Below are 27,351 nucleotides of genomic sequence, written 5' to 3'. Positions count from 1 at the left end.
AGATTTTAGGGTTCGTTAGGTAATCACGCCCTTGCACATAAGAATCTGCCATGTTAAGGTACTGAAGGTCCTACGCAAATTGTATGCGTAAATTAGTAACTTAACATGGTCCACTTCCATCCACGCTAACATTTTGTGCTTATGGCGCTAACAGTAGCTGCTAGCATCCCGTTCGACCCCACCCCCGGCAAGATGCCCGAATCATGCACGGACTCTCTTCACGACTCGTAATTCGAGGCTGCTCAGCCTTGTTGGATCCGCAAGGCCACGAAAGCCGATCCATTATCGATACCTTACCGGGTTACAGCTTTCTCAGCAGCCAGTCCCGTCCACTTTGTTTTTTGCAAACCAAAAACCCAATCACCGACTTTCTTGCACTGAGATGTAGCACACCAAAAAAAAAAAAGAAACTGCCAGCCACGATGTCGACTCCAAGCACAAAGCCGACCGATCTAACGCGCTCTGAGACACTCAGTCTCAGCGCCCTGGCCCTCGTCTGCTTCACTGTCCTCGCCAATACATTCCAGGGTGAAGGCGAACCCCTGATCGCATCGCTTGCCCTCAGTGGTCTTGCCTTCGCAGCAAACTATTCTATGATCCGATGGCTGGGACCATCTTTCATCAAGGCCGGGCTGAAAGGTCGTGACATGGCCAAGGTGAATAACAAGTATGAGCTGCCCGAGTGCATGGGGGCCATTTGTGCGGTCGTTTACCTACTGGTGATCATCATCTTCATTCCGTTCCCTTTCTACAAGGACATAGTGGTCGCTACTAGTGGTGGTGGAAACCGGGATGTCGTCATGAACGTCGAGTACGTGCAGAAGGGACGGCTGTTGCACAAGTTCCCGCACAGCAAGGTACGTATCATCGCTATAGCCTTGTACATCAACCCATTGTTCTTCAAGAGGAGCATCGACACAGGTGGTTAACAATTGCACTACGCACAGCTCGCTTCCTTCCTTTCGGCCATCATCTCTCTTCAGTCGATCACCCTGCTTGGCATTGGTGACGACCTCTTCGATATCCGCTGGCGGCACAAATTCTTCATCCCGGCCTTCGCCTCGATCCCGCTTCTTGTCATCTACTTTATCGACTTCGGGGTTACTTCAGTTGTCCTACCCACCGTACTACAACCGTACGTCGGTCGCGAACTACTCGACCTTGGGTTCCTCTACTATGGCTACATGGCCGCCTTCTGCATCTTCAGCCCCAATAGCATCAACATTCTGGCTGGCATCAATGGCATTGAAGTGTTGCAATCCATCGTCATCGCCCTCCTCCTGGCCTTCAACGACGTTCTCTACCTCGTAACCCCGTACCCGCACCCAGCAACCGACAGCCACCTGTTCTCGCTGTACTTCCTATTGCCATTCCTCGGCGTCTCCTTCGCCCTACTGGCCCACAACAAATACCCTGCTCGAGTTTTCGTCGGCGACACGTACTGCTACTTTGCGGGTATGATTTTTGTGGTGGTGTCTATTCTGGGCCACTTCTCGAAGACGTTGATTCTGCTGCTCGTACCCCAGATCTTCAACTTCGTATATTCGGTGCCCCAGCTCTTTGGTCTGGTCCCCTGCCCGCGCCACCGACTGCCCCATTTCAATGCGCGAACCGGACTTCTTGAGCCGAGCGTGACCAAGTGGGGGGACAAACAGCCACACCTTATCATCGAGTCGGTGCTACACTTGTTGGGACGGTTGAAGCTACTGCGGGTCAAGGTCGACAATGACACGGGCCGCATCCTCGAGACGAGCAACTTCACCATCCTGAACTTGTGGCTGGTGTGGCGGGGTCCACTGCGCGAGGATCGTCTAGCGTGGGAGATCACGGCTATGCAGACGGCCGTGGGCCTCTTCGGCTTGTTTATCAGACACCGACTCGCCCTGCTGGTTTTCAGGGAGGACAACTGGGGCATCGGAAGCGCCGTCTAGACGACTGTTTCTCTCGATGATTTTCAAGTCTGTCCATATAGTCCCATGTGGGGCCCGCTGTGGTTCTAGAGAACAAAAGTGGCCTCAATAGACTATTTCAAGACCAAAGGCATGATGGTCATGTTTCTCTGTAAGGCCGCTGTTGGTATCGCTCCTCGCCCCGGAACCAATCTGCTAATATTTGGGTTTCTGCCTAGCAAACAGAAACCACAGCAGGCAAATTGATTCATCCCGCCGAATCTAACCTGGAGGCTGAAGGGAACACGCAGCACAACATTATATCACACCATGATAATGAGTTACTTATCTCTCAGTGCCGGCGGTGGATCAGAATTTGCAAGATGGGTTGCGATAAGAATACTTGCATTTATGAGTCCAGGTCTTCCACCTTTTCAAGAGGAGTGGGAAAGGGAGATAACCCCCTTTTTCCGTGACGCACTTTCCACACTAGTTGGTCACCTATGAGATGAGACGACGGGAGGTCGTCGCATGTCTATACCCCGTGAACCTATAGACCAGCATACCTACTACTGATGGACGACCGAGTGGCGCCCTCGTACGTATATAGTTGTACATAGCTGTGATTATTGAGAACCCAGAATTGGAAGTTTGATGGAAGTTCAAAATCTTGTGCATTAACCTCGCCAAAGCTTGTCTTCCAACCAAGGGCATAGGTGTTGTATCATTTTCCGACCGCATTGCCTGGAGTCGGCAGTGAAGTTCAACATCTCTTCGGTACGCATGGTCCTACTTACCTGGCGTGTCCAGAAAGCGCCGGTCCCACTACGATGTCTATATGTCATACTTACCCAATCAGCACAGTTCAACAATCCATTTCCGTTTCACAACGCTATTCATGTCACTTTCATAAAACCAGGAGGAACAGCGAGGTGCTTTGCTTCCAGTGAGTAGCTGGTTCATAATTGCTTTGGTCTTGGTAAGGATGCACGCGTGCATGGAGAACAACTCGACTCGTCAGGTCGGTCCTCAATCCAAGACACTTGCTTTCCATCGGAAAATCGGGATTGTTTTCTTGGTCAACCCTCGACTCCAAAAGCCATAATGGTACAAATAACACAGGGAGGCGGCGACGGCGGCTATAACCTTTCCGAACTCCATTCTACAGTTTTCCCCTTTCCTCCATTGTCATCAATGCCCTTGACCTCTTCCTCCCCGTTAGCCGGGAGTATGTGGTGGGTGTGTACGTACGTGCCTGCCTTTCCATAACACCAAGGGGTATTGACCGCCTCCGAACAGATCCGAGAAAATCGTCTTTTCCCAGGTTTCATGCTAAAGCCAGTGTAGCAAGCCGTCCTGGATAGTAGTAGTAAACAAGGGCCATCAACTGTATAAAATGACGAAGGCCTAAACCTATTTCATGAAAACCCAATCAATCAGCCCCTTTGCTGCCCAGCCAAACCCTTATCAATCATCCATAACGCCAGACGCAGAAATCAACGCGGCCTTGACAGCGCCAGCCAAGCCCTCCCGCTTTTATACGATCGATCCGTCTGAAGGACAAGCGGTGTAGATTTGAGAAGAGACCTTGAAAGATGCCGACAGAGTAGCTGCTAAAAACATACCCTTTAGTCGCACACATCTACCAGGCCCAGCTCTATATGGTACAAAGAAAATCCAGCACCGTAATTCTGCTGACAGAACTATACTCATCATGGCTCGGCGTTGTCGACTGGCACTGGATCCAACAGTGGCACGTCAGTATTCGTTGGTGATTTAGATTCATCCGCAGCAATACTTGGCGGCTTGAGCGACGCCCCCACCGGCTTCGCTGCAACAGTCTTATTCATCCTGCTCTTGGTGTAATCACTCAGACTGAGCTTCTTCTTCACCGGACTCGGGTGAGCTGGGTGAGAAGCAATGCCATTCATTGAGGTTCGGCCGAATGGGCTTGGCAAACTGCTCGCAGAAAAAGCTGATTGTACCGTTGAGGCCGTTGCCGATAATGGTGTTGTCGCAGACACGGCGGTTTTCGGACTATTCGAGCTACTGAAGGCAGGGACAGGCGGCATTTGAACTCGAAGCTCAGGCGATTTAATCTTGACAACCAGTGCGTCATTGAGAACGACGGCTGGAGAGGGAATGTTCGGAGGAGAAGGCAATGCTGCCGGTACATCCTTCATCGGCGTATCAACAACCGGGTCTGTTCCACCAGACGGCACCGGACTGCCTTGAGTTGTACCAGATGATGCGAGTTGAGCCGTTTCGCTTGAAGGTAAGTCCAAATCCATCTTAATCATAGCGGATGTCACTGAAGTTGGCGAACCGGCTGATGGCTTTCGTCGCTGTTCCTCGTCTGCTCGTAGGCGATGTCGGTTCTCGAGCAATCGCTTTGAAAGGGATACCACACGCCGCTTTGGCTTTGCTGATTGGCGGGTTGGGCTGAACCATTCCCCATCTACAGGATCCGTCTGAACAGAAGCATCGCAGTACTCTGGGTGGGGGCCTTCGGATGAATTGCGTGACGGAATTGGCATGGAACCAAGCCTAGATGTAGTGTACTTGTTGTGGTGACCCGCAGTATATGGTGATGTGGCGCTTGAAGGAGATCCAGATATGCTTCGGTTTGTTCCAGCATCAACGTAGCGACGCTCTGATGTTCCATTCGGGAGACCTGGGGTCCGGCTGACAGAGTTGCGCGATTTCTGTTTCGAGGTATTTGAGCTCACTGTACCATCCGAAGTTCGCTTCTTCTTTCGTGGTGGTTGTTGCTGCTCCATACGGCGGAAGGAATCCTCAACCATGGCAACTTTCCGTTTGTCTCTGTCAGTGGGCTCCGTTAAAATGCCTAACGTGTCAAAAGACCCTTGTCGTGCTGGGGTCATGTCTCGGCTAGGTGGTTTACTGCGCGATGATCCAGAGTCATTCTCCCCGCCATCATCCCCGTTGCCCTCGCTAGGAGCACGGCTATTTGTAGCATGGCCAGTACTTGTTGGAGAGATAGTATGCGTCTTTTGTTTCCTAGGCCTCTTTCTGCTTGAGTTGGACTGGGATTGCGACCTGAGCAGGTAGTGCCGGTGGAATTGTTGAAATGTGCAATCTGACCCTAGATCACAGGCGCAGCCTCCGTACTCCGAGAGGATTTGATACAACCACTGGGAGATGGTCTGGTACAATTCGAGGTCGTTGACGTCAAACTCAGGTTGAGAATTAGTTTCGTCGTCGCCCATGCCGATGAGCCTCAGCATTCTGTCTCCATCCTGTTTGGGGAGTCGGAAGTCCCACGGGATGGTTATTTGCTGGTTAGGTTCTATTCGACGGTCGCTCACCAGCCAGAAGTGGTACTCGGAGGGTTCGGAGAGATATGTGTCCAATACAGCGTTGGGTTTGCAGCTTCTCCGCACATAACGGGCAAGCGAGCCTTCTTTCCTCGTGTCAATATACAATGGTAACATAGGATGGAAAAAGACGAAGGGAAGAGGTGAGCTCAGGTCCGCCCATCGATTGTCGGGATTTTCGCAGTAATCCTTCTGGATGCCAATCTGGCCGTTGAGTTCCACCAGTGGAACGTCCTTCTCGATGGCGTACGGTGCGGTTAGATACTGCCATTGTAATTCTCCATCGGCAATGGGCTGTTTCTTGTGCGCCACCACTGGCGTTCGCTTGACCGAATCGATGTTTGCAGGCAGGTCCTGGAAGACGTCTTCGAACTTGCGGCCGGTCTCCCGCCACAGTTTTTCACGATCTCGAAGCCAGAGGGATATGTGGTTTGAGATAACGAGGCTCGCGAAGGAATTTGAATGGACTATTTGGAAATCGCGGTCGTCATTATACAAGGAGAGAAAAGCGCTCGAATAGTCGTGGATTTCGAGGTCGGCAGGGTGGTCGGGGGGCGTCGTAGCCGGACTAGGAGGATGCCCATGAGGGTTGCCATTCTTCTGGCCGCAGGAAGGACTACGCTTCAGAGCCTGGGAACTAATCGGATGGTTCGGTCGGTGTGTGCTTTTGGATTTCTTGTGCTGGTGAAAGAGTGTGTGATCATTGTGTTTCGTATTTGAATCAGATCCGCTGTGTCCGTTCAGTTGAAGGTCGTTGGGCTTAACCTTCTTCTTGTGGCTCTTGGATGGCGGCCTCTTAGGCTTCTTCTCCGATACACCCTCGGTAGTGGGCTTGCTGTGTCGCAACCTCTGTCGCTCGATAGCACGCTGGCGATCCAGCAGTCTAGGTTTGCAGTCGGCACACGAATGAGCAAAGTCTTCGCGGTAAGCATCCTGGATGTTGTGGGGATAGAAACATTCGATGTGTTGCCATGTGTCGCACGTTTCGCAATATATCGTGTTCCCGTCATCGTCAGAGTAGTTGCAAATACACTTGATGGTGTACGGCTCTTCCTCAGCCATCTCGACCTTATTAGAGACATGATGCACGATGGAAGGATTTGATTTGGGACTGAGGGCGGTCGTCTGACTCGGAGCCACGATATGCGTTGACAGCGAAAGGAATTTTTCTGTCATAATCTAACAAGACACCTCGCGAGGTGGTTTGGGTGTCGGAGGGTTCTGTTGAAGAAGTGGGTTTACCGTCGTAGTCGGGAGAGCATGACGAAGCCTGGCTCAACGCGATAACGGCTTCCAGAGGGGTCGAGAGCGAGATGATGCCGTGATGGGTGACCATCCGTCGAAGTCGTTGGGTTTCGTAGATCGTAGCCGCGGTTATGCTGTTTTCCTGCTCGTGGTCAAATTGTACGAGGTGTTCCGATCGCACTCGAGACCGGCCTCAGGCGCGCGCACAATGGTCGACAACAAAGGACACGTCGAGCACGAAAGGAAACTCAGATGTGCAAATTGAATGAGGCAATTGAAGCGGTTCGTCGGGCTGGGAATACCCAAAACAGAGTATGCCACGAGACGAGGCGATGCGTGGAGGGCCAGAAGGAGGATTTGGGTTCTGATCGCGAATGGGTGCGTGGCGATGGAGACGACGAATTCTAGATTTGGAACGGGGAAACTTGCGCCTCGACACAAAATAGGCTTTGAGCGGGTCTCAACAGAGGTATCGGGGCGAAGACTAACAAATTCGAGTAATTCAAAGAAATCGCCGGTTCGGACCAAAAGGAAATATTAATTGCGTCAAGGAGAAGTCTTCGTCGAAATCGAAAAGGAGGATGAGGAGAGAGTCGAGGAGAGTTTGGGTGGGTGGAAAAGACTTGCGCACTTGCAGTGAGCGAGCAAGACGAGATTGGGCGGAGACGAAGACTTGCTTGGTGCACTCTGGTGGTGCTGGGTGCTGGGTGCTGGTGCTGGTGCATCAATCAATCTGGGAGGGGGGACTTGCTGCGGTAGCCGGTAGCCAGTAGCCCTGGAGGGGGAAGGGGGGCTGCCCAAAGCTCGCACCAAAGGCAGAAAGCTGCTGCTGCTGCTGCAGTGCGCTGAGCTGCAGTGCACACTCTAGCTACCAGTGCTAGCAAGCAGTGGCATAATGAAAAGGTGATTTGGGTAATGAAGATGATTTGACCTGATGAAAAAACCAACAAACCTCGCTCACCTGTATTGTATCTATTGTGCACTATCGTGCACCAATGAACTTTGAGTCGGTTATGTCGTTGACTTTCAGGAGGAAAGTCCACCAAGCGGCGAGCTTGGTGGTCAAGTGGCAGCAACGATGCAGCAGCTGCTGCATCAGAACCGGCTTGGGTGAAAACAAGGCAAGCGCGAAGGCGGAGAGGGAAACAAGAAAGCGCCGCTTCAGTGTCTGCGACTAAGCCACTCACTCACCCTTTCCAAAGGTTGACGCTAATCCCCGATTGGACCCATTACCCAGTGCAGCCAGTGAGCGCAATGGGTTTCGGCTGGGTACGTCGACCGAGATAGACCACCTAGCGCACTTTTGCAGCAGGCAAGTCCTTCCTGCATTATGAACCCTGCCATAACGTCAACGGCGAGGCAAAGCCCTCCACCACAAAAGTCGTGCCAAGGGCTTCGAAGTTGGAAAATAGGAGGAGGGTGTCCCGATGTCATCGTCAGCCCGACTTTTTGGTGTTGATGAGATAGGCTTGTCCGTATGGCTTTTTTCTTTTCGAATCTCATCGGGAATAGAGAGCAGCGTGACGGTTGAGCTTCATGATAACTCGATCATAAGTCGGACGGTATTATCTGACTCGTTTCGCAGAAACGGCGAAGAACAGAAAATGAAATACCATGTAAGCAAAGCAAACAAGTAAGTGCGGGTGATGTGCTACTGGCAGTTGGCCTCGACCTGATATCAGCGCAAATACGACAGTATGGAGGAGAATTTTATGTTCGAAATGACGAAACTGTTTGCAAAGGTAGACAGGACAACGTGAGCCGACCATAGCTCCGCCCAGACCTGAATCACTTGATGACTCCGTGTCGACTTGTCCACGCGCAGTGGTACAGTGCTAGCGCTATCTCTCAACTTGTCCGAAACATTATGCCCAACGGGGGGCTCCCTGCTCGCGCCATGGTTGAGCTCGACAAGGATTGCACGTGCTACTCTCGGCGAGCTGTCGCGAAGTTGAAGATTTGCTTGGATGCCCAGCAAGCCAACACCAATCAGCCAGCCGACCAATATCTTGAAAATGGACACACTCTGGTCGCGAAAAATGTGGTGGCTACGCAGCCAGGTCGAGCCCTTGAATGGTCAAACTCTGATGCCGTTTGGGAAACAATCGGCACATGACATTCCCGGGAGTTGTTGAGCAGGATCCGCGACAGACACAGCATGTCTGGTTGGCTAGTAGACCAGTGGCTGCCTAGCTGCCTAGAGCGGCACAATCAGGTGCCGTGTGAAAATTTCTGTTGGTGTCCCCGATTATGCTGCATATCAGGGCGGATTGTGCTTATGCTGCTACAGCCTCCAATCGCCGCAAATAAATTGAGGGTAAGCCTTATCGCTTTACACTTCGCTTTGTGACGGCAAATTAACCTGGGCCAGCAGGTGTCAGAAATAGAAATATAGGCGATGGTGCAAACTGAACTTGTCGACACACGAAACAGCCATTTGGCGCTATCCTATCGCTCTCCCAGGAAGACCCCAACTCCAAAAGGGTCCAAGCATTGCAATCCCTCTGTCGAATCTCAATGCAAAAGTGGCACAGCGGTGCTGTCTCCTCCCAGGCCCTGACACTATTCATCGGTTGTTGACCGCTTGATTGTTGGTGACACGCAAATACAGTGTGTCGGAGATCAAACTACAGCTCGAAGTGAGGGGAACTATGCCTGTCAGACAATGCTCGTGCTGTTATTTTCCTTCCCGGGATCCGACCAAGAGCCGATGTTAGGAATCCCACGTCTTGACCAGTGAAAGGGCGAGGTGCGTCGGGTGTGGGATATGCTGGAGCTGCATATGCGACATCCAATCATTGTCCAGGAGGAGATCGCGAAATATTTGCGCACTGGAACGACACATCCGGGATGGTGTCCTTTCTGGCAATTCCTCCTACCAGCTGCTCTCATCTGGCAAGAGGAGCGGAGCTCAAGCTATAGGCCGTTCGTCAGTATTTACCGGGACTTGGAGAAGTCCATGCCAAGGCTTTTCCAATATCCGATAGGCGCATATGAATTTGTCAAATTCCATCATAATTCCCATTCCGGTTCATTTGACGCCAACAGTGGTGTTAACTTCTCGACACACACTGACTAGTTCCCCACATACCATATCAAAAATCACCAAATCTGCAGATCCAAGCTTATAGCTCATGTGCATGTTACAATGGATTTGGCAGGCGGGCTTTGCTCATCCACGAAGTTGAACGCCTTTCTGCTACCTGGCTTAGATTTTTGTCATGACACGATATAGGTATGATACGTGAGAATACCACTCACGGTACTCACTGCCGTTTATCTGTGCCTGTTCCAATGAAATATCGAGAAACGTGTCTTCGGGCTCAAGTAGACAGACATCAGTCAGTGGAAGTAGCTTGTTCATAAGGGTGACAGCATAGCACCTTCCGATTCATCCCAACACGCCAGATGTATACACATAGCTTCACCAATCGTATTCTTCCCATGCCGATGCTCCAGGCGCCGTACACGACGAAAAAGCAGAAAGTAAAAGAGATCAAAAATTACGCCCCCATACGCCCGCAAAGAATCGTCGATCAGGAAGCCGCTCCGCGATGTGCAATACAGGCGCCTCCTGATGGTTATCCCCATTTTCTTGATCATAATGATACCAGGACAAGTTAAGTTTGACATGATTAAAAAGAATACAAAAAATAAAATAAAATAAAGCCTGAAAAGTTCGTGAACCCTCGACTGCCTTAAGCAGGTACAGAACATGGGTATCACGTGATGGCTGATTGCGAGACACTTGCGCTATACCGCTTTTGGAGAGGGCTTGCAAATTGTCTGATTGGCTGATATCAAGCAGAACTGCATGATTCCGCCTTTCGGATTTACTATCAAATGTTCGATTTCCTGATTGGATGATCTGGACGATGCTAGAATACCTTATACAGATACAGGTCGATCCAGACCAGAACCAATGGTCGCAAGCAGTAAACAGCGACATAAGAAAGGGTACGCTCAGTCGGCGTCAACTGATTGTATCATTGTTGCTGTCTCTCTACAATAGTGGTATTGTTGCGTGCCCCAGGCACACCAGCTGGGGAGCTGGGTGTAGCGCTTGGGCCAATAGCTGCCCATAGATAGCCCTTCCGTAGCTACAAATTCTGCGAGTTACTCCTAGTAGTATATACTTACCGCTAAAATAGCTCTGTATTGCCCACAAGCATTGCACCCTGTGCTAATCTTGATATCCGCTTGCAAGCCTACCCGGAAGCGAAAGCAAGGGGCGTCCAGATTCATAAGCCATAACTCCGAACTTCATTCCTCGCCATATGCCACGAGATTGACTCGTAACCAAGTGTTGTTGTACATACGGAATCAGCCAGTGCCGGACAGCTAGCGGATGTAGATAATGATATGAAGCATGGGCCAAATTAGAGTTGATAACATCAAAATGAAGACAGCTTCCAATACTCGGAACGGAAAGGGATAATTACTGTTGTCTACCAGATATTGGTAATGTGAGAGAATCTTGATACCATAATGGTTTCACTCTGCATTGATAATTATTGGTCCTTGCCAATGCCAACAGAGGTGATTAAGTCATCAATACTGCAGGTATCTACACAAATCTGCTGACAGAGAAGAAAAATTGCTCCTTGGGGAGTGGCCATGGGTTCTCCTAAGTAGAGAGACGTAGACGATGTCGAGGCTCAGAAATACCGGGCAGTTTCTACAGAAGATGAAGAGTGTTCCGAAGTACAAACAATGCAACAAAACTTGAAGGTGACCTTGGCCTGATCAGGCTCCCCAGGCTCTCCAAACTGCGTCATATATATTGATCCTGATCGATTCTAGATCAGTATTTTACGCACTCATCCTCGCAGTGCAGGACTCTCGCCCAATAATAAAATTGCCATTCCCCAAAACACACCGTATATTATCATTGCAGCAACACCACCAACATGTCCTTCGAAGACCGAGTAATTTTAGATCTCAGACACCGTCTGCTCGCCATCCTCCCCGACTACGGCCTCGTCTCACCCGCCCTAATACTCCTTGCGGAACTCGCTAGACGGCTACAAGGCGAGTACGAGGGGACCTGCGGCTCAGAACAGCTGTACCGCCTGGCCATGCTGCGAGAAACCGCGCTTGCCCGAACTACTCATGAATCCCACAATATCGATGAGACGATCTGGAAGGCATTGCTAGACGAGGTATGCCATCGAGTCTTGGAAGGATCGGGGGAAGCTCACCACGAAGATTACGATGACTACGCTGAAGGGCCGCGGGAGGAATTACTCTTGCCTTGGCCGAGAGGCGTGCCATTTGAGCAGATTGTGAGGGCGGGCGAGAAATTAGTGAAGCACGGGCGTGAGAATGGCGAGTGGATAACTAGGACTGCTTCTAGAGAGACATCATCGCGGACCCTCTGTCCACTAAATGCGCCTACTGGGGGCGATTCTTCTCTTGCGGAGATTCCACTCCTAGGGGCAGGAACGTCGCCATCGGTGCCCATAATATCAGCAGGAAAAAGCTCGACAACCTCGATCCCCAGTGTTCCTTCCTTCACCTACGCGTCCCAGCCGGCACGAGTCCAGATAAATGGTACGTCCATCGCATCCGAGATCCAGTGCACACGGTTTAACATCAGCACTAGTCGCTGCAACTATCGATCCTCTGCGTACCAGCATTCACCCTCGGTAACACCAACACCAACACCAACGCCAACCATTCCAGATAATACTCAATCGCTAATCGACTCGTCTTTATCGCCATATAACCCTCAACCACGCGGTAACGGGCGCCAAGTCCTCATGAACTGGGTAGGTGACCGCGAGCCGATGTGGGAGCCGTCGAGCGAACTCCAGCGGGCGAGTGGACCGGCGGCACTGTGGGAGTTCGAGAATTAGTATGGGATGCGCAGTATAATGATGTACCAATGAGGGTCTATTTTAGGGAGGAGTGAGCAATAATGTGATGCTCGGCTTGATTTGGGGGTGAGGAGAGGAGAGATTGGAACAAGGATGGGAGGGGGAGGGATGAGGCGATGGAAAAGGTTGGAAAGGTCACTGACTAGAGATCTGTGCAGGAAAGGGTAGGACGGAAATACAAACAGGCCCAGGCTTCATCACGAGGCTCGTGTGTGATGGCACTGATAGTAATTCATTAGTCGTGGTCTTGTTACGCAATGTCTATTATCAAACTACCAACACTTCCTTTCCGGTCTAACTTTTAAGTCTCGCCGTCTATTCTACCAAATTATCCTCAAGGAGAGGTCATGAACTCCTCGACTTCAATATTCAGTGGTCGGACAAGTGATGTGGATAATTGTGATTCTATACTAATACCGTCGATATTATCTCTGATGTGTGCTAAAGCGTCTCTATCCTATTCCCACAAGGTCAGACTGTGGGAGCTTCAGTCCAAAACGCCTTCCCAAAATCACTACAGCCTTCGCCCAATCCTTCCAAGATGAAGGAGTACCTCCATCTGTTCGCCCAGGCCCTGCCCAGGATCCCTACGACGCGGCGCACATGTTGCTTGCGTTCTCGTGACTCGATCTGCCTCCGAAGCATTCGACGCGACTGTGTTCTCCATGATGATGATATCCGCAGCCTTTTGCATATTAGCAACCGATCTTTCAACCTCCAGGGAACGTAGAACTTACCTTTTCCGCAACAGCATACACGGCAGCCTGAATATGCGCCGCCGGGATCAACGGCATCACCCCCGCGTCCACCACTCTCAGGTTTTGTGTGCCGTACACCCTCAGCGAAGGATCCACCACGCCGCCTTTGCTGCGAGGTAACATGGCAGTCGTACCACTGGGGTGAAACTCTGTGGTGATGCGTCTTCTGACTTCCTCATCAAGCGCGGTCTTGTTCTCCACTTCGTACGGGCCGAACCCAGGGTCAGGCACTGGCAGCAATGCGGCCATTGGAGGTGTTTGAACCAATTCGGCGTTAAATTGAATGCCGAGGGATATGATATCGCAGTCCAGGTGCTGAGAACAGTAGCGTGGGTCGACTTTAGGGTAGTCGAAGATGGACGAAGAAACGGCTTCCACGGTGCCCCGTGAGAAGGGTTGCATGTTGCTCACGGTCAGTTGGCCCCATGATGTTGACATGAGCTCGTATGCACCACTCTGGTTTCCTGACAATAGTGACAAGATGATTTGAAGCTGCTGAGAGTAGCCAGCACGGAGTGTCGGATCATATGAGTCTGGGAGATGACCAGTTGCGTTCATCGTAACTTCTTGGTTAAAGGCTTGCAGATCCTGACTGTTCATGACCCATTTGAGAGCCGGGAATGCGACGGTATTGACCATCGGGGAAGTCCATGGACCTGTAATTCTCAGGTTATTAGTGCGCTGTGCATGAAGGATAGCACAAGAGAGGTACCTGTTCTGTTTGCAATGTATTCTTCCCGCGCTATGCGATCAAGAGTGTCGTTATTGTTGACTTGCAGCCCGGTCATGATAGTTGGCGACGTGTCTAGTACGATCAGTAAAAGATCCACGATCAGGAACAGCCTACCAACAATTGTAGAGCACCTGGACCATGGGGTGGTCCTGGAAATTTCTCCCCACTCCCGGAAGGTCGACAACAGATTTAACAGTCAGATTACGAAGAAGATCCACGGGCCCAAAGCCTGAAACTTGGAGCAAGGTGGGCGAGAAGATGGCTCCTGCAGCCAATATGACCTCTTTGGAGCAGCGAACGGTGTGTCTTTCAGCTGTCGCATTGGCGGCAAACTGCAGAAACACGTGAGGTCAGCAAATGTAGCTTGGGAACATGAGACTCGTACCTACCTCAACACCAGTGATCCGAGTCACGGCTGCACCTGGAATCCAGGTCGAATTTGGGTACAACACATCATCGTGGAGGATCCGTGTCACGGTCTGGCCTGTCATAAGCTGCAAGTTCTCTCGCGACATGACGGGTTCCCAGTATGATGTGCGCGCGTCTTGGCGAGACTGATTGTTAGCAGATATGGAGCTGGGTATGACTGCCGCTCCGGCCGCCACGCCATCATTTAGTTCGTCGATGATGGGCACACCAAGTTGTCGAATTCCATCCAGAAAACTCTCTTGAGGTAATCCGTAAGCTTTACACCATCAATGACATGGCAAGGGGACTTACGGGACTGGTTGTAGAAGAACTCTGGGTATGCCACTTGAACAGGGCCGTGAGTCCCATGCGCTGAAGATACCGGATGTATATGCAAGGCATCTTGAAGCGACTGATTCACATCTGTCGAGTAATTTTCGGACTATTCCAGTAATTAGCGATTTGTTGATTCAAAAGCGCAAGATGTATATTTGCTGACCTTCAGAAAATAGGTGATAAGACCGTCCCAACCCCATCCTGGATTCCCCAAAGTTTCCCAAGCGTCGAACGTAGCGGCCGAGCCTCTGGTCCAACACAGGCCATTTATAACAGCACTGCCGCCGACTACCTTGCCTTGTTTGTAAGCCCGACGGCTGCCGTCAAGGTAATCTTGCGGGACGGTCTCAAGTTTCCAGTCGTAGCGGTCGGGGTAGCTGAAGCCAATATGTTCAGGAACAGTTACGTCCTCACTTCTGTCATCTCTGCTCCAAGTCCACTCATCAGCTTCCTACGAAAGAAAAGCATCGCAATCTCCGACTCTCAACTCACAGCTTGCCAGCTTCCAGAATCAAGACGGACACTACTCGAAATATCAGCAGTCGACCTAACGTCCAGCCTGCAGATGACTCACCATTGGGATCCGAAGACAAGCGATTCGCGACGACGAGACCTCCAATGCCAGAACCGACGACGACGTAATCAAACGTGGCGTCCAGTGGTAGAGTCCCGTTGAGGTTGTTGATATGTATACCCTGAGCAAACGAACATGCGAGCAGCGCGAGAAGGGCAGCAGTAATGAATAGCTTCATGTTGTCGAAGCTACTCTTGAGGTGGAAAAACATTAAAATTCACGCGTGGGATGAGAAATCACATGAATTAGGAGGTAGAGAGGGGAGGTAATCGCGCTTCGAACGAAGAAAGACGGACTAAGGAGAAATATAAATAATTAGAGTACCACTCGAAGAATCGCCCAAAGGGATGCGGATAAGTGTCTGTCAAGTCGTGTTGGTTGTGCAAACCTGTGTGCTGAAGGGCAGCCGGGTATTTCTGATTTTTTTCGCGACACCTGCGTTCTTACCTGTACGAGACCGTCTACTCCCTTTTGATGTACCGTGATCAGCTTCAAGGACCCACTCCACCCACTGGGAAATAAATCATAGCTGGCGAATGTTGTGGTGACCTCTGATGCCTAAAACACTCCCTGTAAAAATCATTGCCAACCCTTTCCCAGCTGATAAGCTCGAACTGTTCAGGACGTGGATTCGGGTTCGGCACCAATGAACAAGTAGCCATCTGCATCTTTGTTCCGAAACCGTGGCTTTGGTAGGCCGCTAACAAGGTCTTCAATAGCAGAGCCAAACCGAATCAATATGTTCTCGTTGAAGGCCTTGTGTATGATGGCCAAGCCGAATGGCACACCTGCGCCATCATGAGCAATTTGAATTCCCAACAACAGATCACATACCGTTTGTGTCGACTCCCACCGGCATGGTAATCATAGGATATCCTGCGCCGTCAATATCGTTGTCACACAATACCAATCCGAATTTTATGAGTGCTTACCAGCTTGGGCCGCAATTTGCACTGCAACTCCATCATCCCCTTGAACCGGTACCAGCAGACCGTCCAAACTCCCATCTTCATGCAAAAGAGCAGCGTTAATGCCTTCATCACGAGATTTGCGGCCAACATAGGCCAAAGCAGACCAGTAGATACCATCTTCGACCCCTTTCGAAGCCGCACTTTGATCCAAACTGTCTTGCCCCGTCGGCCATGCTGGATGGGTTTTCGGAATACCTCCTTCGTCTGACGTGTGTTTAATATTGTATGCTATCACATCTTCGGGGCATTCGATCCTGTTCAGGTTTGTGACGAGGTCATCAAGGTAACCTTTGAGATCGTTGTAGAAGTCAACTTTCACCACCGTGTATTCGGACTGCTCTGGGTGACCCCTTTTCGATCCAGAGTCCCTTATCAGGGGTTAGCAAAGCGTTTAAAGTTTGAGGAAATATGCGAACGCACCAGTCCCAACAACCACCAGGAGGTACCGTTTCCTCTGCACTGGGTATATCACAGCGGCTGATAACCGTGGCTCCGGCATTTTCGATTCTCTGTATCAGAGAACGGTAAATAGCATACTGTGACTTCTTGCCCTCATCTAATGCTGTTTTTTCCCAAATGCGCTTCCATGGTAAGCCAAACTTTGCCCCTTTCAAGGCTTCTTTCCCACAAACATCTGAGGAGATACGACCTGGTGTGCTTTCTGATTCAGGTTCATCACATATGGCATTCAAGGCAATCGCAGCGTCTGCCACTGATCTTCTGAATACGCCCACAATATCGAAATGACGAGACTCGGGGATCACACCATGACAAGATGTCAGTCCCAAGGTAGGTTTGATGCCCACAACTCCATTCCTATCGGCCGGGAATATTACCTGAATGAACTTTTATATTAGAAGAACACTTTAGACATGTGCCATACAGACCTACGCTGCCGTCGGTCTCTGTTCCAATACTGAACGCACACATGTTTGCTGCAAATGCGATGGCGGATCCTGAACTAGACCCCCCCGGGTGTTCAGCTAGGTTATACGGATTCCGGCTTTTCCCACCGCGGCTAGAATATCCTTCGGCACTTGTACTGTTAACAAGTAGCATAGAAACCTTTCTATGAGTAAACTACCTACTAATACGTCGATCTCATCGAGACCCACTCTGACATATTCGCATGTCCGAGTAGTATGGCTCCTGCATTGCGCAGAAGCTGGACGACATGTGCATCTTCCGGGACTTCAGAACCGACAAGCACTATATATATACATGTATCAGTCCAAGTAATCCGTCGCACCACTCGCGGAATTTGACTTACTCTTGGATCCCGCTGTGGTCTGCATCTTATCTTTGTTAGCGATGTTCTTGCACCCCAGGAGTCAGCCCCAAAAACGACCAAGAAGCTTACAGAACCTACGTCTTTGACCAAACAAGGTATGCCATGAAGCGATCCTCGGATCTTTCCATTCTTGCGTTCTTGGTCCATACGCTCTGCTATTTCTAAAGCATCCGGGTTGATCTCGATAACGGCGCTACATATGCTATCACTCAGCAGCTCGCAGCGTACTCCAGACAGTACAGTATAATGTTGGTCTATGCAATGTCGAACACGTCTTACCGCAACTGATTGTTGAGTCTACGAATCCGCACGAGGTAGCATACTGTGAGATCCCGGGAGGAGAACTGGCCATCATGGAGCCAATGCTGCAACTGCTGGATGGTGGCTTCCTCAATGTCTACGCCAGCACATTTTGGCATCTCAAGATTAAGAGTATCCATGTGATTGGCCTTTTTTCAAACAGTAGAAGACTTAACAGAAGAGAACTCGGAGAGTCGGAGAGGCATGAGCTAACCTAGAAGACTGGGCAGTCCATAAAGGTCGTTCAAATAGGGTTAAACAACAGTGGCTTCGGTAACCCCTCTTTTGGTGTATCAGAATTCAAGTGGCAAACATGAAGCTCTCATTGCGACTCCCAGAGCTGACATATGAGGCGCAACAGTCATATAACCACGTCGAAGAAATGTTCTTTGGTGTAGTGCAAGCTGGTATACGGTTGCATGAATACGTTGCAATCCTGGAGGGATTGTAATCTTGCGCAACGTACTGTAGTAGTAAGAACCAGGAACCAGGCGGGGACGCTACCCTATAGCCGCATTCAAGGGGCGTCCGATGTTCGCTTTCAGCTGTTCCAAGTTCCTGCTCGAAGATATATAAACCACCTATCAGGAGGCGAAAATCACACTTGACGTTGTATTGCAAGGATTTATTTCCTCCATTAAAAATAAGACGGGGCTCGCGTTGCGTCATACGGCTAGACATGTTCCGAAGTCGAAAAGTATTTTTCAACCTTGGCGATTCCGCAGTGTCCCTGGTTGGTGTGGTTCCTAGTTAGCTTGGGCTGAAGCTACGCTAAACCAATTACGGCTAGTCCTGGCCCAAGGTAGTGCTATCGGCCTTATCGACTGGCATTGACTTATGTAGGTGGTGTTTGCCGACCAGGGTTACTTATCAGATGGCCATCTTCGACAGTTTGCGATCGGGAGTTGTTTGCAGATTTAAAGAGAAAAGTGTGAGCATGGTCGGCTTTTATTAGGAGCGCCCCATAAATATTTGACTAAAGTGGCGGGTTGGTCGGCTGAACTAGGGGGTCTATGGTCACCTCAACTACAATCACGAGTTGTTCACTTTCAAACTTTTATTTTAGACTGAAAGTCACGATGGGCTGACATTTTGCTTCTTTGAATTTCGAGTTGAACATTGCAAGTCGCAAAATGCTTTATGCAATATGATTTTGCGAAGGACTGCCTTGACGAAGGCCAGTTCTAGCTTCAATGTGAGCTCCAGTCCTTCAATCCCTGAAACCAAAAACCGACCGAAAGAAATGTCTTTTCTATACCCGCTCATCGGTTTCTTCGGAATATTTGCTATGCATTGCCTGACATACCAACTAGGCACCATTTGGAAAAAACTTGGACAGAGGTTTCGGGACTACGGCGAGCAATGGCGCACAGCCTGCATCGCCGCTTACAGCAGCATCTGAAAATGCCAGTCGGGTTCGGATGTCGATAGCATCGAAATCACGATTTGCTTCGATTTCTGAGTCGCAGAAGCAGAAGAAAAGCCAGGATAGGGTAACTTAACTACCCTCCTTGATAATTTGCCGATGCTAACGCCATCTGAGGACTTTCTTCTTTCCGTGCTTGAAACCACCGTCACTAAGCGCGATGCTCGTGCTTACATCAACAAATTTGTGCCTTTACTCGAGAGGAAAGGCGCCACCAGCTTCAAGCAACAAGCATTCCAGTCACGCGAGAACTGCCCCAAGCCTAACGCAATCCCCAGTAAAGCTCATTTTACAGAAAATGTTCTTTCGAAAAATATCGCTACGGCCGAGGTCCTCCATGGTCCGAAACCGGAGCCCGAGCTTGAAGCACAACAGGAGCCCATGTACGTTGCAGTGGTGAAATTTCGAGCCCCCCACGAGGTAGACGACACAACGCTTCTTGGTGTGGGGAGGACTTTGGGCCAGCTGCGAAAGCTTGGTCTTATCAGTATCGTTGTTGTTGATTGCGATGCTGTCGCTGGGAATGCCGTCGAGCAGCGCCGTGTCATTACTCAGCAAGCCGAGCGTATAGCCATGGCAATCGACAGCTACGATGAGCCTGGTGCTAGAATTGTCGACTCTCCAATTACGATCGGAAGCTCAATTGGCAAAGGGACTTCTCCCTACACCTCAGACGATCTATTTATCAGCCAACCATACGAACTCATGAATTCACTCCAGGAAGAGCTCATCCCCATCATCCCCTCCGTCGGGTACAAAGAAGACACCTGCACATTCAAATGCGTAGATGCAAACGAGGCTGTGATTGCACTGGCAAGACAGCTCTCCGGTCTTCAATTCTTGGGCCAGCCAACTGAGGATGCTCACATCACAAAGCTGCTGAGGGCGGCGGAGGTGTACAGACTAATTGTCTTAGATCCTGTTGGAGGAATTCCTGCAAGAAATCGTGCAACGGGCCGCTATATGTTCCTCAATATGGCGCAAGAGTTTGACGAGGTTACCAAGCACCTGGACGTTCCAGCGTCACCAGCTGATGTGAGGTCAGCTAATTACCATCACCTGAGAAACACAGAGCTGGCCAAGAGGGTGCTATCTTTATTACCACCCACATCCTCGGCTGTCATTACAACACCACAGGAGGTGGTGAATGACCGAAGGCCAGACAAGGACGACACGGTTGCCTTCGTGGGCACCCGACGAAAACTGAACCCGCTGATCCATAATCTACTCACGGATAAGCCCGTACAGTCATCCTCATTGCCACCTGGACGCTTTCGTCCGGTCGTAACAGCCAGCGGGGCGCCGCGAATTGGCTCTTTGACGACGCTTGCTAAAAAGGGAATGCCATTGACGATATTTCCCAATCCTCAAATTTCGCCTTGGAAACTACCTCAGCCTGGCGAGTCGCGTCTGAGGCTAACGGATTCATGCGTTGATCTGCCTCGGCTGGTGCACTTGATTGATGATTCGTTTGGCCGCAAGCTGGATGTTGAAGCGTACCTGAAGAGGGTAAATGAAAATATTGCAGGCATTATCATTGCTGGAGAGTATGAGGGCGGCGCCATCCTGACATGGGAGAAGCCATTCCGTGAAGATGGATCGGAGACGATAGACCCATCCAGAATGGTGCCTTATCTGGACAAGTTCGCGGTGCTGAGGAAGAGTCAAGGTGCGGGTGGCGTGGCAGACATTGTGTTCAATGCCATGGTACGAGACTGCTTCCCGGAGGGTGTCTGCTGGAGAAGCAGGAAGGACAACCCCGTGAACAAGTGGTATTTTGAGCGGTCGCGGGGAACGCACAAGTTGAGCGACATGAATTGGACCATGTTCTGGACGACACCGGACTTGACACTGGATGAACAGAAATACCGGGACTATGAAAGTGTCTGCCGTGGCGTTGAGCCATCATGGGCAGACAAGAAACATATTCTCGATTAGACCAGCATTAGGTAACGGGATAGACAGCGCAAGCCCGATAAAACGAACACGACTGATACCCACTCTCCAGTGTGTTACTATGTAGTAGCTTCCAAACCCAGCATAGCATGCATTTGTTTTGATCTCCACCGTGCCTCTCGCCACTCTACATCAACTCCTGCCGTACAGCAGACTTAAAATATGAGCCTTGCCGATACCCTGAACCCCATATTTAATCAAGGACGGAATACCTCTCCATCTCATCGTTTCCATCAGGCACAATTTTCAGCCCCACCAAGATTGATGTCATCGCTGCACAGAGCTTGACCGTTGCCCGAGCTCAGCCCACATACAGCCATAACTAGATCCAAAAAATCATTTAAACTCTTTCTCCGATCAATGGGTATAGTGGGATGATAGGTCTGCTCCCAGACATACTCTTTGCAAGCAACACCAACGGGAACAGAATGCAATTTGTCACAATCCACGGAGGCTGCTTGGTTGGAAATGATGGTTTCCACTTCGAAAACGGAACAACATGTTTGGAAATGTTTTATAAATACACACAGCCATGCCATGCATGTCTTCCACAATTATGTAAAAGTACCACACGCCAACAAAGACGCAGTCAAGGCATGACGTGGGGATAACAGCAATAGAACGCAGAAAAGGAAGGGCAATGAGTGATAATAAATTGAAAATGATCCAGAATAGATGCATTTCTTCAAGAACCTACCATGTAGCACAAAGAGAACCAGACTAGTTGACTAAAGATGCAACGGAACTTGTTTTTGGTGGTGCGGGTGGTTGCCAGTAGAATGTTCCAGTACCGCCTCGAAGTTGCATAGTCACTAGGCCGCCAAGAGATCCACGGCCCGGATAGGCAACGAGGGGCAGGTTCTCTTCTGGTCAGGCTTGATCAAAGGCGGGCGCAATCCAACGCATCAATTTTCGCTACCACTGCAGACCACCACTACAACCTGCAAAAAAAAAACACGACGAGATAACCTCAAGCAACGCGATTATTTTTGCATTTCCACCACCGTCGCATAACCAACCTCGTAGTCTACCACTTTCCAGACAAGATGTCTGTCGTCGGTGTCGACTTCGGTACCCTCAACACCGCCATCGCTGTTGCGCGGAATCGAGGTGTTGATGTTGTGCGTAGATACCACTGTGCCCATTCCTGTTGTGTTCTTTGACTGACCGATTTTCCACTCCCAGATCAGCAATGAAGTGTCCAACCGAGCTACTCCGTAAGTCTACCTACAATCTCTACGGCGAATCCACGGCCGTTATTAGAAATCTTGCTAACCTCCCCTCCTCAACAGTTCCCTAGTGGGGTTTGGTCCTCGATCCCGCTATCTGGGCGAGCCGGCAAAGACACAAGAGATTTCCAATCTTAAGAACACAGTCAGCTCCCTCAAGCGCTTAGCCGGCCGAAGCTTCAAGGACCCAGATGTCGCCATCGAGCAGAAATACTGTTCTGCGCTCCTCGTCGACTGCAATGGCCAGGTCGGCGCAGAGGTCTCGTACTTGGGCGAGACGAAGAGGTTCACTGCCACCGAGCTGACGGCCATGTTCCTCAGCAAGATCAAGCAGACAGCAGCAGCTGAGCTGAAGCTGCCTGTGTCAGACCTCGTCATGAGCGTGCCCGCATGGTTCACCGATGTCCAACGAAGGGCCCTGCTAGACTCTGCTGAGATTGCTGGCCTGAAGATGCTGCGCCTCATGAACGACACAACCGCCGCGGCCTTGGGCTACGGTATCACAAAGCTGGATCTCCCCGGCCCCGAGGAGAAACCACGTCGGGTCGCCTTCATTGATATCGGCCACAGTAACTATACGTGCTCCATCGTCGAGTTTAAGAAGGGCGAGCTTGCCGTCAAGGCGACTGCCTTCGATCGCCATTTCGGTGGCCGTGACTTCAACCTGGCTCTCGTCAACCACCTACAGAAGGAGTTCAAGGGCAAATATCACATCGACATCAAGACCAACCCCAAGGCCATGGTCCGCGTGGATGCCGCCGCCGAGAAGCTCAAGAAGATCTTGTCTGCCAACCAGCAGGCACCCATAAACATCGAGTCGCTCATGAACGACATAGATGTCACGGCCATGATTACACGGGAGGAGTTCGAGGCCATGATTGAGCCTCTCCTCCAAAAAGTCACGGTTCCGCTGGAGCAGGCCCTCGCTGAGGCTAAGCTTACGAAGGATGACATCGATGTTGTCGAGCTGGTCGGTGGCTGCACTCGTGTCCCTGCCCTGAAGGAGCGCATCCAGGCTTTCTTCGGAAAAACACTGTCTTTCACTCTCAACCAAGACGAAGCCATCGCAAGAGGCTGCGCATTTAGCTGCGCCATTCTCTCGCCTGTCTTCAAGGTCCGCGACTTCGCCGTCCAGGACATCGTCAGCTACCCGATCGAGTTTTCTTGGGAAAAAGATGCCGACATCCCCGACGAGGACACGAGCCTGACCGTCTTCAACAGGGGCAACGTCCTGCCCTCCACGAAGATTCTGACTTTCTACCGCAAGCAGCCCTTCGATCTCGAAGCCAGATACGCCAAGGTCGAGGATCTGCCTGGTAAGATGAGCCCCTTCATTGGCCGGTTCTCCGTCAAGGGCGTTAAGGCCGATCCCAAGACCGAGTTCATGATCTGCAAGCTGAAGGCCCGCGTCAATATCCACGGCATTCTCAACGTGGAAAGCGGCTACTTCGTCGAGGACCAGGAGGTGGAGGAGGAGATCAAAGAGGAGTCTAAGGACGGCGACAAGAAGGATCCAGATGCTATGGATACGGACGACAAGAAGGATGACGGCAAGCCCAAGACACGAAAGGTGAAGAAACAGGTACGCAAGGGCGACCTACCTATCGTGGCTGGCACGACATCTCTCGACACAGCTGCGAAGCAGGCGGCCAGCGAGAAGGAGTTATCCATGGTCATGGAGGACAAGCTCGTCGCCGATACCGAGGAGAAGAAGAACGAGTTGGAGACGTATATCTACGACCTGCGTAACAAGATCGATGAACAGTACTCCGAATTTGCCAGTGAGGAAGAGAAGGAGAAGATCCGAACGAAGCTGACAGAAAGCGAGGTAAGATTTCCCGAAATTACGCGTTCTGGTTGGATCAAGTATACTGACTGCAATTGTAGGACTGGTTGTACGAAGATGGCGAGGATGCCAGCAAGGCTGTATATATCGCCAAGATGGACGAGATCCGGGCCATGGCTGGCCCCATCACGCAAAGATACTTCGACAAGGTCGAGGCCGACCGCCAAGCGGTGCAGGCCAGGCTCGACGCCGAGAACGCACAGAGGAAGGCGGCCGAAGAGGAGGCTCGCAAAACCGCTGAGCCCGCTAAGGACGAGCCCATGACGGATGTTGAGCAAGCCCCCGAGACGGAGGCCAAGGAGTAAAAAGAAAAAGAAGAGTTTAGAGCACACTGCGGAACGGAACGTAATGCTTGAAATGAGTTTCGGGGATCGTGTTGCTGATGTGCCCGGATGGATGGATGGATAAACAATAGATAGACCCCCCACCCCCCGGAATGGATGATCCATTATGAATGAACACTTGCGTTAACGATAATTGACCGATGCGTTCCTTGGTAAAATCAGTGGATGTAGGGCTTGTTGCTTGCCAGTCTCACATGACTAATACCCTGTCCAGGCACATACTCATCACCTATGTTCTTGATAGCTGCTATTTTCTCGATATTATATTATCATACTAACTACAGGTACAACATGACTAGAGCCAGAGGATAAGATAGAGCAGAAATCAAACCCTAACACCATCACAGCCACCACTGCCTTGAAAGTGGCCTCGTAAACGAGCCATCTAGAGACAGACCCTTCCCTGCCTCCTCTACAGAACATAGATATATCCTTTATGTACATTTATACCTCAGCGTTAACCACATCAAAGCTCTTTCACCTACTTCAGCTTCAACAAACAAGCATGCATTACTCAGCGATTCTAGCATGACCAACAGCTGTGGCAAAAAAAAGTCCGAGTATCCATCTCATCGATGAGGTGTTGGCCTTCAAGATAAAGCCAATCCCGTTATCAAAGTCACTTCATGCAGGGCAGGCTACGAACGCCATGCTTTCAAGGAGCAAACTAGGTAGTTCCATGGGACGTGGCATTGCACGTCGTCAGGAAATGGTCAGGTTCTCTGCTTCTATCTACCCCTCGATCGCTTTCTATTCAGACTACTTTATTTTCTATTTTTGGCTCCGCTTAGTAGAGTCTGCATAGCACTACATAGGCAATTAGAGCCCACATCATGGGTTGAACTTTTGATAGAAGAAGAAAGCCAGGCCGAGGTTGAACGCTTTGCAACTGGAAGTATACCGTACTAGGAGTGCGATGACTACTTGTATGCCTACCGAGTGATAATAACTAGCCTAACTCCCTTGATAGTTAATACCCTTTTGGTAAGACTACGCTACTAGTACCCAAATAAGGAGTGCACCTCATGACTACTTCAACTTCACTTATACAAATATTGACTATTACTGAAGCTTCCATAAGCCGATTTGATAAATGGATAGAAAATTCAATCGAGTACTGGATTCATCGATCTTTTGAAGGTGACATGCAATCCCACGTCAGTAGAGCCGAACTCCGTAGGCCGTGAAATACCACTTTTACGATACATATAGCCACGATGGTTTCTTAAGTGTTACTCCAAGTATTGCGCTCTACGCTCTAGGATGTTAGAATACCGCGTTATCAGTACATAGAGGAAAATATGCTGAGGTTATATCAATAATAACGGCCTATCGTAGTATAAATCTGCCTAGAAACATAAAGCGACGTAGCAGAAATTATCTAACGGTGATAATAGTTAGAGAGCCCGAGAAGTCTAATGTTACACGCAAAGGTGGTCAAAGATTTGTGAGGTTGTAAAAGCATGACATTCTATCTAGTCCTATGGAGCACGAAGGTTGGACTTAGTCCCAAAGGGCTAAGTCACGTGGTAACCTTGGTGGTCTTAGCAAAGCCCACCAAGGTTGCCTAACATCTAAACTCAACCTAGCTAGCGAGTTTATCTAGCCTAGGAGGCCTCAATTGTCGAATATTGTAACGGGGTAAGGCCGGACATCAGGGAAATAGGTTACGGGGCTAGGAGAAAGTTCATTTTCTCTTCTTTGAGAGGCACAGAGGCAGAGTAGGACACGAGTTCCCCGTCTTCACGCATCATCATCCTCATCTTCATATCATCATCTCCTTCTTATCTATATCTTCACCTTCGCTTTTCAGTCAGTTATTTAGTTATCTAGTTATTCAGCTTATCTTTACGTTCGAGATCCTATTATTACGATACGAGTATCAGAGGCATATCCGACTAACTCACGCACCAGACGTGTAGGAGCTTCGCTCTTATAACCAGTACCACGATCTTCGTCTGATAAGACCAACAGATTGGATCTGTTGGTCCTGGAGCCGTCTGTTCAGTGTGTTAGGTGGTAGGTATATCCTACTGACCGCCTGACCCCGTTTCAATATATCCTCAAGAGGCTCTAGGCTATACTCTGACGTATAACTAAGCGCGCGCTTATAATTCGCACTTACAGAGTAATATAGCGATATAGCGGAATTAGGTACGAATGACTTTAACCTATTCGTCTCTCGGCACCCCGAAGTTCGTACTAAAGTAGGCCGTAAGCTAGCGAATATCTAACTTACCTCTTTTATACCAAAAACAGCATGATGGTACTTTGATATATAATACAAGAAGTACGAATAGATTAAGCTAGAGAATATCGTTAATATTAATACTGTCACAGTACTGGCGATTACATAGTCACAGAGTGTTGTATATAGTAGTTAGTAGTGTAGTGGGGTAAGGCCGGACATTAGGGAAATAGATTACGGAGCGGGGAGGAAGTTTATTTTCTCTTCTTTAAGAAGCACAGAGACGGAGCAGAGCACGAATCCTTCATCTTCATCCCCTTTAATCACCTCTTTTCATCTCTTCTATTCTACACAGTTAACAGTTATCGTGCTATTTTCCAGTGTGTGCAATTCAAAGCTTCTGTTCATGATTCACTTATACGTTCAGGCATAGTTTTCAAGAATCCATCCATCTCTCCCGCTTTAGCCTTGACAACTACGAGGAATTGTGAATTGCTCTGATCAGAGCAATTCAACGCCAGTGGCAGCTTTGCTTCAACTCCCGGAGTCAAGAGTCCTATTCTGAGAATCACCCCTTCGCTGAATACAAGAGGGCACATCCGACCAACTTGCGCCCAAGACTTGTAGGAGCTTCGCTCAA

At 49.9% G+C, this 27,351-nt stretch overlaps 7 protein-coding genes across 7 annotated transcripts; 4 read left to right on the top strand and 3 right to left on the bottom strand.

Moving 5' to 3' along the window:
- Window positions 1-422: 422 nt before the first annotated feature.
- BCR38DRAFT_341529 (glycosyl transferase family 4-domain-containing protein) lies at window positions 423-1,931 on the top strand (the record flags this gene model as incomplete). The annotated part of the gene is made up of 2 exons (XM_040855874.1): window positions 423-857; window positions 948-1,931. 2 exons carry the CDS (start codon window positions 423-425, stop codon window positions 1,929-1,931), a joined length of 1,419 nt encoding a protein of 472 aa, XP_040716058.1.
- Window positions 1,932-3,601: 1,670 nt separating this feature from the next.
- On the bottom strand, window positions 3,602-6,403 carry BCR38DRAFT_341079 (uncharacterized protein; the record flags this gene model as incomplete). Its single annotated transcript, XM_040855837.1, has 1 exon — window positions 3,602-6,403. One exon carries the CDS (start codon window positions 6,401-6,403, stop codon window positions 3,602-3,604), a length of 2,802 nt encoding a protein of 933 aa, XP_040716057.1.
- A 4,979-nt stretch (window positions 6,404-11,382) lies between these two features.
- On the top strand, window positions 11,383-12,330 carry BCR38DRAFT_484379 (uncharacterized protein; the record flags this gene model as incomplete). The annotated part of the gene is made up of 1 exon (XM_040863742.1): window positions 11,383-12,330. One exon carries the CDS (start codon window positions 11,383-11,385, stop codon window positions 12,328-12,330), a length of 948 nt encoding a protein of 315 aa, XP_040716056.1.
- A 535-nt stretch (window positions 12,331-12,865) lies between these two features.
- BCR38DRAFT_484378 (GMC oxidoreductase) lies at window positions 12,866-15,338 on the bottom strand (the record flags this gene model as incomplete). The annotated part of the gene is made up of 9 exons (XM_040863741.1): window positions 12,866-13,036; window positions 13,089-13,765; window positions 13,822-13,914; window positions 13,961-14,174; window positions 14,232-14,509; window positions 14,563-14,692; window positions 14,750-15,011; window positions 15,079-15,109; window positions 15,161-15,338. The coding sequence occupies 9 exons, from the start codon at window positions 15,336-15,338 to the stop codon at window positions 12,866-12,868; spliced, it is 2,034 nt and encodes a 677-aa protein (XP_040716055.1).
- A 440-nt stretch (window positions 15,339-15,778) lies between these two features.
- Window positions 15,779-17,841, bottom strand: BCR38DRAFT_484377 (amidase family protein; the record flags this gene model as incomplete). Its single annotated transcript, XM_040863740.1, has 9 exons — window positions 15,779-15,948; window positions 15,995-16,036; window positions 16,093-16,499; window positions 16,552-16,967; window positions 17,023-17,167; window positions 17,220-17,340; window positions 17,402-17,447; window positions 17,501-17,615; window positions 17,702-17,841. The coding sequence occupies 9 exons, from the start codon at window positions 17,839-17,841 to the stop codon at window positions 15,779-15,781; spliced, it is 1,602 nt and encodes a 533-aa protein (XP_040716054.1).
- A 1,406-nt stretch (window positions 17,842-19,247) lies between these two features.
- On the top strand, window positions 19,248-21,086 carry BCR38DRAFT_341187 (uncharacterized protein; the record flags this gene model as incomplete). The annotated part of the gene is made up of 2 exons (XM_040855851.1): window positions 19,248-19,334; window positions 19,479-21,086. The coding sequence occupies 2 exons, from the start codon at window positions 19,248-19,250 to the stop codon at window positions 21,084-21,086; spliced, it is 1,695 nt and encodes a 564-aa protein (XP_040716053.1).
- An 899-nt stretch (window positions 21,087-21,985) lies between these two features.
- BCR38DRAFT_431259 (hsp88-like protein) lies at window positions 21,986-24,676 on the top strand. Its single transcript, XM_040860091.1, has 4 exons — window positions 21,986-22,225; window positions 22,290-22,321; window positions 22,397-24,161; window positions 24,221-24,676. The coding sequence occupies exons 1-4, from the start codon at window positions 22,151-22,153 to the stop codon at window positions 24,482-24,484; spliced, it is 2,136 nt and encodes a 711-aa protein (XP_040716052.1). The 5' UTR covers window positions 21,986-22,150; the 3' UTR covers window positions 24,485-24,676.
- Window positions 24,677-27,351: the final 2,675 nt, after the last annotated feature.

The sequence above is a fragment of the Pseudomassariella vexata genome, assembly GCF_002105095.1.
Source record: "Pseudomassariella vexata strain CBS 129021 chromosome Unknown BCR38scaffold_6, whole genome shotgun sequence".
Classification (NCBI taxonomy): domain Eukaryota; kingdom Fungi; phylum Ascomycota; class Sordariomycetes; order Amphisphaeriales; family Pseudomassariaceae; genus Pseudomassariella; species Pseudomassariella vexata.
The sequence above is the reverse complement of the archived record's forward strand: the minus strand, read 5'-3'. Positions and strand labels throughout refer to the sequence as shown.

Bases quoted from the DNA above. Each gene is read 5' to 3' on its own strand.
- BCR38DRAFT_431259 (XM_040860091.1), top strand. From the start codon at position 22,151: ATGTCTGTCGTCGGTGTCGACTTCGGTACCCTCAACACCGCCATCGCT. The intron at 22,226-22,289 runs GTGCGTAGATAC...TTCCACTCCCAG, and splicing joins GGAATCGAGGTGTTGATGTT to ATCAGCAATGAAGTGTCCAA. The intron at 24,162-24,220 runs GTAAGATTTCCC...CTGCAATTGTAG, and splicing joins CGAAGCTGACAGAAAGCGAG to GACTGGTTGTACGAAGATGG.